Source organism: Parasteatoda tepidariorum, chromosome 1, assembly GCF_982258835.1.
Source record: "Parasteatoda tepidariorum strain Cologne lab strain chromosome 1, Ptep-v5.0, whole genome shotgun sequence".
Taxonomy (NCBI): Eukaryota; Metazoa; Arthropoda; class Arachnida; order Araneae; family Theridiidae; genus Parasteatoda; species Parasteatoda tepidariorum.
The window spans coordinates 60,444,244-60,456,828 of NC_141755.1; the positions used below are offsets into that span (position 1 = coordinate 60,444,244).

General features: G+C 29.7%; 1 protein-coding gene across 1 annotated transcript in view; it reads left to right on the plus strand.

Moving 5' to 3' along the window:
- Window positions 1–12,585, plus strand: part of LOC107440209 (uncharacterized) — a 288,195-nt gene that overhangs the window by 237,588 nt on the left and 38,022 nt on the right. The window contains exon 3 of the mRNA XM_087165238.1: window positions 4,090–4,225. Coding sequence (XP_087021364.1) covers window positions 4,090–4,225 — 136 coding nt within the window. The remainder of the gene's footprint in view (window positions 1–4,089; window positions 4,226–12,585) is intronic.

The window sequence follows — 12,585 nt, forward strand, 5'->3', positions numbered from 1 at the left end:
TAATAATAGAATTGATAATCAAAATTAATAATATGATTTATGAAGTCAATTAAAACCAGCAATATAATCTAAAAAGTAATAAGATAGGTTTATTAAATAATAAAAGGATTGATTATCTAAATATCAATATTAATGACCAGTTAAATAACAATGTGATCCACAATCTTAAAACTGATAGGTCTTAATCATTAAATAATAGTATTGATACTGCAAAAACAAATCGGAGTAATTAATTAAATAATAAAAGGATTAATAATCTAACAATCAATAGGACTAATTAGTTCATTAATAATATAATTGATTAATTAAATTATAATAGAACTCATAGTCTAAATATTAATAATAAGATAACTAAATTTCCCTAGTTTACTCGGTTTTTTTGTACTAAAAAGGTTCAATGTATAAAATAAAAAGAATTCATGATTTCTTATCAAAAATGGTTCCTTATGGTCAGAATTCAAAGATATTTCTATTTAAGAATTGTTTTGCGAACTTCCAAATAATTTGAGAGGCATTACAAATGGCTGATTTTGCTTTATTTTGTTATTCTTCTTTCCTTTCTCAAAGATCTTAATGCAAATAATGCCGAACAACTTTTAGACGCTCCAGTAGAGCGAAACCATTCAAAATCTATTGGGTAAAAAAAGGAAATTTTTTAAGAGTTATTTTTACACCGGCATGCTGAAACTGAGATCAAAAATATCTTTTGTAGTTTTTCTGAACAGTTTTAGTGCAAATGGGGATAGTGTGTACTTTGTTGTGTCACGTATGAATAAAGCAAAACAACGTGAATAAAGCACAGATAAAGATACAGAATTGGACAAATTTGTGCTTATTCTGTTGACAAATGGACAGAGATGGACAAATTTGTGCTTTGGACAGTGATGGACAAATTTGTGCTTTGGACAGAGATGAACAAATTTGTGCTTTATTCAACGTGAATAAAGAACAAATTTGTCCATCTCTGTATCTTTATTCGTGCTCTATTCACGCTGAGTTGCCTTGTTCTGGTTCCGTGAGTCTTATCCCATGTAATAAATTTCTATAAATTGTGATTGTTGGGAAAAAAAACTTCCGATACTTATCTATTTTACATACTGGGTGATTCTAAAAAAATAGCCAAAATTTTAGGAAGTGATAGTACACACCCAAGCAAACAATTTTTATCGAAGAATGCATAGTCGAAAACAAAACGCAAAACCGCTAGAGAGCGCCAAAGTTTATGTTTTTATATGAGGCAAAAACACACAAAGAACGATGAAGTTAAGTTATAAAAGCAAATTTAATGGTATGTGATTACAATAAGTGTTCAAAACAGTGACCGGCAGCGACTATGCACGCATTACAACGGCGAAGAAAAGATAGGCGAACACACCAGGCATATCACGAACTATCCCTGCAGCGGCCGAAAACTTGGCGACAAGTTCTTCTGCAGATTCAATGGGAGTCTCATACATAGGAGCCTTCAGCTGTCTCCAAAAAGCCAATTTTTTCTTTAATATTTTTTGACATAATAGCACTCGAATCAGCAGCTTTTATGTATGAATCGTGACGAAAAATCTGCATACGAGCTCTTCTTCGTCCCATAACATGCAAATAATAACTCGCAGCGCAGTAACTCGCAACAGGAATGGAGCTTTCACGTTTGCATCAAACAACTTTCCAAATGCGCCAGCACCTTTGCGTTTTGTTTTCGACCATGCATTCTTTGATAAAAATATTTTGCTTGGATGTGAACACTATCACTTCCTAAAATTTTGCTCATCTCTTTAGAATCACCCTGTATAATTCAACTAAAAATATTGATTAGTTATAATTGAATTTCAGAAACGAAGTTTCCTGTGATTATCCTAAATAAGTTTAAGCTTTTGTGTTTGCATTTAAAAGAATTTTATAATAAAACTGGTAATAAAATATACTCATAACTTTTATGTTCATTTACTAATTTTTGCATACTGTACTTAAATATAGGTTTTAATTTATAAAAATACTGTTTTATTAATTAAATGACGTAAATGATAATTATATAATTGAAAATTACAATCTTATTTAGTTCATATAAATACATTGAAACCGTATATGGACCTATCTAATTTTAAAACAATCTTTTTACTTAAATATCTTTATGTAACAAAAATTGAAAAAAAATTTCTGAGTCTTTTTATAATGTCATATTATATTTACAGCACTAGAAAAAATACCATTCACCATTCGTAAAATTCAAATAGAAATTAACTGCTATAAAAAAATAAATTTTATGATTCAATTAGGTTTTTTTATGGACTGAATATTCTAATACTTTTATTTTCATAAAGAGTTGAAAGCTTAGGATTACCACATTCAACTTTTATAATTTACTTATCCAATACTTCTACTATTAACAGCGCTGCAGGAAATTAATTATCTTATAATTAGTCAGCAACACCAATTCTAGAAGGAAAAGGATATAGTTTGTTGATATATTTTTAATCACTCGTTAGCTAAACAGAAGGAAATGTTGCAATAAGTAATATATTATGGGGAAATTAATTATTTCCTCTATCTGGAATATTTTCACTACGCCATAAAATAAAAACCTAAAAATGAATCTCTCAAGCAAATGATTTCAATTAAATTATTCTCGAAGCCAATTTAATATATGAGTTAATCAATAATAATATAATCATAAAGCTAATGTGTTATTTTAAATTTATATAGTATGTTTTCTTGAATTAAATAAAATTAATTGAAGTAGACAAATATCATAGGTGATAGTGGGATAAAATTAGTTTGGCTCAGAATAATTAGTGAATTTAAGTTTTGAATTATTGGCGAGTATTAGAAAATAAATGAAATTTTTGCACAATTTTATAAAATGAGAAATATTGAATTAAAATTTGCTAAGAATTATAATTATTTATTTTTAAAATTATATAATGAAATTTATATGTGGCTTTTATAGAAAGTTAAGATTTTTTATGAGAGAATTTTTCTCCTAAATGTATCACTTTTTGAATTAAAATTTATTTATTTATCACTTTTTTTATAATTATTAAAATAAAACTTGTGTCAAGAAACACCTAACAACAGCATTTTGCCTTGTAAAAACATCAATGCAAGAAATACCGGACTAGACTTTTCTGAAAAATGCCCCTTTTCCTTAAAAACATCAGTCTAATAACAGCGCCTTATTTGGTTCATTTTATTTTAGAACGGTCATTGAACTGGCTACCCAATTTTGAGTTTACGACTACCAGTGTTCAACTCCGTATCCTTGTATTTTTGAACCCAATCCAGAAGACAAGGGAACTCATAAATCAAGTTAGAGAAATTTGCCTTCGTGGAGAACTTTTCGGTAGAACTAATTCACATTTGCGTTGCATGGAGTGGAAAACTACGAAAACATCCAACGGTTATCTTAGTGCAAAGGGGATTTTAACCAATAGTCCGTCTACTACTGGGGATGTTTTCACGTCAGCACTGTGGTCGGTGTGGAATTCGTATCGACCAACCATCGATGTGGACTCGTATTGACCAAGCTGTTATTCAAACACAATCACCTCATTGGCAGGTGAGTGCTCTATCCCCTGAGCCACGATGGCTCTGAGCATTGCTTGTTAAAAAATGGTTGCTCTGGAGCACTGCCATAACTGGCAACACATGTGACTGAAGACTGTCACAAGCATACCACTGGACTGTCATGGGGTCATGCATCTGTATTAGGGATGATCATGTATTGTATACGATGTCACCACATTCCACCACACAAGCTGTTGAAGCAGGATGCTGCGGTAGGCAGGATTGACACCCACCCACTGTTGCCTCCATTTGGGCGAGATTGGAACCAGGTTGTCGTCATGTGGTCGTTAGAGGTGGCCGAACGGGGTATTTAAAACTCCATACACTTATATTTTTTTCAGCAATAAAAGATCAATTTGTTTTGATTTTGTAAACACTTTCTTATATCAAAATTGTATTTACGTATGCAAAATTTCGTTTCATTCAGATACAACTCTTTATGGGTCCACTAATAATCATGACATAAATTTAGTATACATTTTATTTGTTTCATCCTTTAAATTTCGATTAAAGTCATGTCTCTGCTTACAGCTAGCTCAGTCTGCATTGGGTCACGTGTATCTGCAGCGTACAGACCTCAATACGGAAGGAGTGTACAGATGCGAAGTGTCAGCCGAAGCACCATCCTTCCAAACAGTCAGAGAAGAAAAAGAGGTTCGAGTCTATGGTATGGAAAATACAATTATGTTCAATTCTACTCTGACAGAAAAATTATGGAAAAATTACCGTAGTCTATGATACTGATAATTCTAATTTTTTTAAAAAAAAGAAAAGAAAAAAAGCAGATTTTTGGTTAATAAAACCTAAACTTAAATGTTCATTTGGTAATTTTTCAGTTCATATAGCAAACGTTTACTGGTAATTATAGTTTTCAAAATTATAGACTCTTACTACCAAACATTAAGTAAAAAATGCATAACTGAGATGTAAATTTAGCCGAATATATGGCTTTTATGCCATGCTCTAAGGTTTCAGGATAAAATTTCCAAATTTATCCCCATTTACCAAATTTTTATCAAAAATTATAAAACCATGTCTTATTGTTAATTTTACCAGAATCATTACCGAAACGCTTCAGTAAAAATAACCGCACTTTCTGGTGTTCCCATAGATGAAAAAACTCGTTGAATTTTACCATATTCTGGTAGTTATTACCGTACTTATTTCTCTGTGTATCCAAAACTCAATTCTGTATTAATTAATTTTTAATTACTAAAATACAGAGTTGACAAACAACTCTGACGTTTCTAAGAAATTAAGCGTGTTGTGTAATTTTTATTGGTCGAAAGCATTTAATAGTGAAAACAAATTAGATTTTTATCTCTTCTCAAGTTTTACCCTCAGATACAGAGCTCTCGTTTTGACGTTTCTGTTATTTTTGAACAGAATTTCGTTTTATTAGTCAACTTTTTGAAAAAAAATTGCACGATTTCCAACGGGACACGAATTTTTACGAATAATTTTTAATTCTAGCGAATATTATTCGTAAAATATTTGTTAATTAATATTTTACGAAATTGCTTCTTCAATTGTGTATCATCTCATCACATTTCAGAAAATATCCTGCATTTTTTCATCAAAACTTAAAACCTTTTATAACCAAAATATGGTAAGGATAACCTTTAATAATCATAATGTTGATTGATGTGGAAATTAGTGCACTCGCTTTTTAAGCAGATTTCCCGAGTTCGAAACCTGGAAATGACATAGTGCTAATCATTAACTCATGTCCTTTCTATTTCAAGTGGTAATTCCAAATCAATCACGTTAATTGATTTTTTTTATTAAGTCTATTGCTTTAGATGAAATTCGAATTCTCAATTAAGTAAATACAGCAATTTCATTTTTTTTATTTTATAACCGTTGTTGAACAGCCGACCCAATTTTTCGGGTTTACGACTACTAATGTTTCCCGCCGTAGCCTTGTAATTTTAAACCCAATCCAGAAGACAAGGAAACTCCTGGATCAAGTATTGGAAGAAATTTGCCTTTGTGGAGGACTTTTTGATGGAACTAACCCGAATTCGAGTTACATAGAAAGGGAAAAAACGAAACCCTTCCACGATTAACCCATGATCCATCTACCACCGAGGATACATCAGCACTGAGTAAGCCGGTTACTGTTACAAGCTGTTTATGTCAGCACTGTGGTTAGTGCAAGCTGGATGCGGAATTCGCATCAACCAGCCATCGCTGGGATTCGAACCCTGTTAACCTCATTGGAAGGCGAATCATTGGAATCAAAATGGTAGAAGCATTTTGCAACAAATGGTATCGTCAATAACTAAGAATATTTCATGAATTTTCAGTATCTATTTAAGCCAGTAGTTTTAATCAGTTGGTCGTATTTTATTTTAAAAGCAAATTAACATTTTATCTCTCCTTACTTAGTGTTACATCCAACATTTTAACAACACTTTCAAACTCAAATACAAATACCGGAAAACAACCAAATGACTAAAACGTAGCTCGGAGATAAAAAGATATTTCTAAAACAACAGGATTTTATTCGAAACAATTGTTTTTAGTCAGAATCCTGCATATGAAAACTTGTCGACAAAAGTGTAGAGAGAGGGGAAAAAACTATCTTTGAAAAGTAAATGATCGATCGTCGCGGAGTTTCTCATTGCTTAAATCCATATTGGATTTCTGGATCTGTTTCCGTTTTCGTGAAATGGAATGCCGACTCACCACTTTCCGTTTGGATGGAAAAGCAAAAAACACCAGTCCTGCTTCTGTGCAAAAAACTCACACCATACTTAACGTTGTTTACTTTCTCACACCGTTTTTGTTTTAGCTAACCCCCTACACTTTATTTATTTGGCTCTTTCCTTTTAATGCTGTCCAGAATGTGAAATATATATGCTTCTATGAGGTCAGTTTTTACACAGTGCGGGTGGGAAAATGTACTCGTCAGCCAAAACTTCCGCTGCACTAGCAACTCAAAGACAAATAAATCGGATTCTAACTCTGAGGTTTATTGGTGGCCTTATTTATTTTTCAAAAAAATCTACAAATAAATGCTATCGGGGGAGAATAGATTTCTAGACTTATGTTCGAATAGCATAGATTTAAAATACTAGATGTAAATAATTACATATTATGTGTGGCTTATATTTATAATTTGAACAAAAATAACTTCATTAGATTTGAGATGTATGGCTTTTGTGTTTTTAGCTCGTGCAGAACTTCTTATAAAGGTGTTAATGATGAAATACTTTCGTCGAGAAAAATAAAATAAGCATGCTAAGCTTTAATTTTGAACTAAAAATGGTATCCAATTCAGAAGAATTGACAAGAGGAAAAATATTTAGGTATTTAAAAATTATAAACCGTTTTACCAAGTCACTATTTTAATAATTTAAAAAATCAAGCTTTTTTCCAACTAGATGAGAATTATTAAGATCAATGAATAGTTTTCCATTTTGAGTAATTTAAAAAGCTCAAATAATTAACAGTTGAACGGCATTTTAAAAAACACACAAAAATAGATTACAAATGCGTTACGTTTTTACCTAACTCAGATATTTTTTTTAGACATTTCGCACTTTTTTCACAATTCAAAAATTAAAGGAGCCGAGATGGCTCAGAGAATAGAGCGTTCTCCTTCCTAGGTGACCCAGGTTCGAATCCCAGCGATGACTGGTTGAAACGATTTCCGCTCCCGGCGAGCACCGATCACAATGTTGGTGAAAAATATCCTCAGTGGTAGACGGATCATGGGTAGGAATCCCCTTGTTGTTCTAACAGCTGAAGTCGTTCGTAGTTTTCCATTCTAAGTAATGCAAATGCGGGTTAGTTCTTTCAAAAAAGTCCTCTGCGAAAGCTAGTATTTTCAAATACTTGATGAAGGAGTTCCGTTGTGTTTTGGGTTAGGGTGAAGATTATAAAGCTCCTTAGTTGAACATTGATAGTCATAAACTCAGAATTGGGTCGATTGCTCAACGCTGGTTATAAAATAAAATAAAAGTAGAATTGATGACTCTGGCTTGGCTAAAGATGGACAAAACATAACTTAACAGCCATGAAAAACTGTTACTAACTCCCAACAGTTATAAAAATAATATATTATTCACGAAAAATAATTATTTCGTAAGTTGACCCAGCTTTAACATAGCATAGAATTATTATTTATGTTGATGCAATTCATAACTTTTACGTAGAAAAGTTAAGTTTAACTTATTTTTTACACCGTGGTTATTTGTCTCTTTATTTATTTAAATAATTTCTATCTAATAAGTGAAAATCTATTTTAAAAGAACATCTCAAATCATGCCGAAGGCTGAAATTGTCTTATTTGTTTCGACAGTTTTTATATTTATGTTTGTTGTTTTTGGTTTGGAAGGAAAATTTTGCCTTAAGGTCCATCAAAAACAAAGTTTGTTCGATTACTTAATGATGTTTTTTAAAGGATAAAATTAATTGTATCATGAAGAACTTAACCTTCATCTTTGGGTTTATTATTATTTTTTGTTAGCAAATTTCTGAGCTTTCATATTTCTAAATACTGGTTATTGAACTTGAAAGTAATTATCATTTAACAGAATTTTAACGAGAAATTTTGCACGAGAAGTAAGCGTATTTGATCATAGAAAAACAATTTTAAAATAATAAATGTAATGCTTAATTTTCTTGCTTTTATCAAGCAATAAACCTAAATTCATATAAATTTTAAAAGAAAAATTGCCTTCAAAATGCAATTTAGCCATAACTTTAGTAATATTTCAAAAATCTAAGATAAAAATTATAAAAATATAAGAACATGCCATTTCCGATGTATTTGCATAATTATAAACAAACAGAAGAGAACAAAGTAATGAAATATTTAAGTTTCCAAAAATGTTTGAAATATTATGAATTACTATTATTTTTGAATATTTAATATTTAAATAGTTTACTTATTTTAAATAGTTTACTTATTTTAAATATTTTTAATATAACTAACTACGAATTATTAAATATTTGATATCGTAATTAATCACAAGTTTTTAGATATTTACATGTAGTGTTTTACAATCAGTGACGGTAATTATGAATTACTAATAATTCTTACATCTTAAATGTATGCATTTTTTAATTTTAAATTCAACTAAAAAACCGTTTAAATAATCTTAAAAAAATACATTCTGGTATAAAAACAAAATCAAGCAGACAGTATAAACAATTTTTAATTTCCTTTGAAAAAATTTAAAAACATTGAAAAATATGTGCATTGGAGGCAGTTTTCTCATCAGAAAAATATTTGAACTAACGCCAATACGAATTTTATAAAACTAATTTGCCGTCATTCATTTCATTATCTACTCTCCGTGTTTATGTACAAAACATAGATGAGAAAACAAATTATTGAAATTTAAGCCTACTAAAAACATTATGAAATATTAATATTCCAAACGTTTCCCCAAAAATAACACTCAATAAATTTCAATTTCACAATTTTAAAGAAACATAAAAACTTGTATAATTTTGTCTTGAAGTATGCCAGGCTAAAGATACTGAAAAAATATTTGCACAAATGTTTTTGTTCAAATGTTGTTTCTTCTGCTGCGCTTTTAACGAAACTTAAACATCACACATTTTTATTGCCTGACTAAGATATGAGGTAAAAAAATATTAAAAATAAAGCATTCAATTATTTTTTACTGTTACATCAAGCTATTTTAGTTTTATTATTTTTTAAGTATTATTATTACGGGAGAGCAAAGAATAAATTAGTTTGCTCCCAAGTTTTAAAAACAATAGAAATAATTTCTATGAGTATTTGTTCAGCCAATATCAAAACTAACCAATTCATTTAAAACTTCGAATGAGTGAAAAAATACGTGAAACAAAAACGAAATCTTGAAATTAAAAAGTTCGATATTTTTCAAAAACTTGCTTTTTATTTTGAAGATGCAATTTTAAACAATTGTTCAAAAAATTCATCTTAACTTTTTTTTTATTATTTAGCAATATTTTTAATTATACGTTTAGTTGTTTTAAAATTACGTATTTGTTTTTTTATGAGATATCTATAACATTTAGATTAAATGGATAAAAACAATCATATTGTGCAAATGGAATCTTTGGGAAGAATATAAAAATAAATAACTGTTTTTTATGCCTTGCTAAGAATACCTCGCTTCACTTTTCTTTTAATTTTCTTAAAATAATTGGAATAATTTCTTTTCTGGTTTTCTTTAGAATTTTTTTTCCATTTTACAATGTAACTTTTTGTAATTTCATTTTTATTTTTCTTAATTTAAACCAAGTTTTCAAATACATTTAAAAAATCAAATAAAAACTTATTGAAATAAATACTTTAAGAATTCTGAGAAAAAATATATTGTTTATAAATGCGAATTGTACCCAAAAACGCTTATGTAAGATAATATACTTTACTATTAATGAATCTATTTAAAATCATAACAGTATACTATAATCCATCTGAATCTTTCGTTCAAAAAAAAAAGGGGTTTTTTTTCTTTTTTACATTTTTATGAGCTTTAATGTAATGTTGTATTTTCGTCAAATAGCATTCTCTAGCTATAACGTTAAGCATTCTAGCTTTTACATTATTTAATTTAATGAAGCTGCGAGTGAAACCTTTCTGCATACAAATTTTCTGAAGCACATGGCTGCACTACATTTTGGTGTATAATTGTCACCATTTTTAGTGTTGAGGCAAACTAAATACATTTTGGAGTACAGTTGCCACCATCTTTAATGTTGAGGCAAACTAAATACATTTTGGAGTATAGTTGCCACCATCTTTAATGTTGAGGCAAACTAAATACATTTTGGAGTATAGTTGCCACCATCTTGAATGTTGAGGCAAACTAAATGCATTTTGGAGTATAGTTGCCACCATCTTTAATGTTGAGGCAAACTAAATACATTTTGGAGTATAGTTGCCACCATCTTGAATGTTGAGGCAAACTAAATGCACTTTTAAGTACAGAACTGTTGTTATCGTACAAAACATTATATAAAATTGACAAAATAATAATTGCTTGGAAAAATTTTTTTGAATATGTTACCTAAAAATATGCTTGTTTTTTAAGCGAAATGTTTTTGAAAAGCCATGAATTGATTCTAAGCAGTATTATAAAATGTGTTATCAGTAAGCAATCTAACTGAAAAAATGAATAAATTAATAAATAAAACTATAAGTGAAAAATAAAAAATAAATGCCACTGCATGCACCTTGCGTCAACACCAGAAAAGGTGCCAACTAAGCACAAAAAATTTTTACGGTGTATAATTTCAGAAATATATACATAAACTTACTTAGAACCTTGTTAAATTAATTAAGTCATTTTCCAACTTTTATGATTCGAAATTCCGATCGCAATTAGCATCCACATAATTTTGAGACTATAAGTGAGATGTAAGGATGTGGTTCTCCAATTTAGTTACATCGCGCTGCATATCTACAAAATTTTTCGATAAAAAATTTTATCTTATTATTGAAACCGACGCATATTTGAGCACTTCTTAATCAATTTATCAATTAAACGTTTTCATTTCCGGGCTTTATCATTATTCATATTAAATCTTATCGGCTCTTAAATCCTTACTTTTCAGCATTATTTGTATTATCCTTTATGTTTCAATTTCCCATATTAAAGATAACTTTTTTTATCAGTATGTATTCCATATACTGCAAATCTACATTATTTTAAATCTGCGCTATCTTTGTTGCAAAGTTATACATGTTTTTTATGTCACTAATATATGAATTATACATGTGAGCAACTGTTGTTGAATATTTAAGTTATTGTTGGACCTAGAATTTTAGTGGTCATTGTTTTAATTCAAACTTATATTTTATCTTATCACTAGGAGGCTTTGCCCCCTTCTCGCTGGCGCTCGCCAACCCCCGGAACTGCTTTCGCAGTTCATTTCGGATTGCTTCGCAATCCGATGCTCGCTTTGCTCGCTCATTGGATACGTTCTTAACGTCTAGCTTTTGTATACTTTTTTGAACACTGAAGTTCCGAAAACTTTTCACTGTAGAAAATTCTAAGCCAGTGCATTTCAATATTAATTTGAAATTGCAAACAGTTCACATATTTTTCTTAATCACACTATTCTAAATTTCAGTTGTTGAGAAAAGTAATTGTTGTAAGTTTTGTTTTAAAGTCTTTCCCACCAGAGGGCTAAAACCATGTGTTGTAAAACAATATGAAATAGTACTGAACGCCGGATGTAAAGCATCGGCTTCGATAAAGATAATTTCTTGAGAATTTTTTTGATAATTCGGAGAGAATTCACCCGATTAGACACATGATACTCACTACGTGCTTTTGCGCGCCGAAGCCTATCAATTAAAAATGAAAACTGTTGCCAACGCGAGAAAAGAAATATCATCGGTTTTATTGATACATACGTGTGCATTGTATGTAATAGAAAGCGGACTGTAGTGTTTTGATTTAACATTTATTAAACAAACTTAATAACATAAATGAACTATATACACGAAGAAAATTATTATGACTGCTGTAATAGCAGTAAACAATGAAAGGTAGCTCATGAGAGAGCTGACAAGTGAACTTCCTTGTTCGAAGTTCTTGAGTGAACGACGTTTCATATAATATAGATTATTATTGATCAACTGATCGAATTAGAAAAGTTCCTTATACAAATTCTAATTCTAACAGGGTTATAGACTTCATCTGAATTTTAAATGTTACAAATTCATATGTTAATTCATATGTGAATGTTACAAATTCATATGTCAATTCATATGAGAATGTTACAAATTCATATGCTATTTCATATGTGACTGTTACAAATTCATATGTCAATTCATATGAGAATGTTACAAATTCATATGTTAATTCATATGTGAATGTTACAAATTCATATGTCAATTCATATGAGAATGTTACAAATTTATATGTTAATACATATGTGAATGTTACAAATTCATATGTGATATTCAAATGTTACAAATTCATATGTGATATTCAAATGTTACAAATTCATATGTGCATTTCATAATGTTACAAAAATATACGTCTCCTTTTTTCTAAATTCTATATT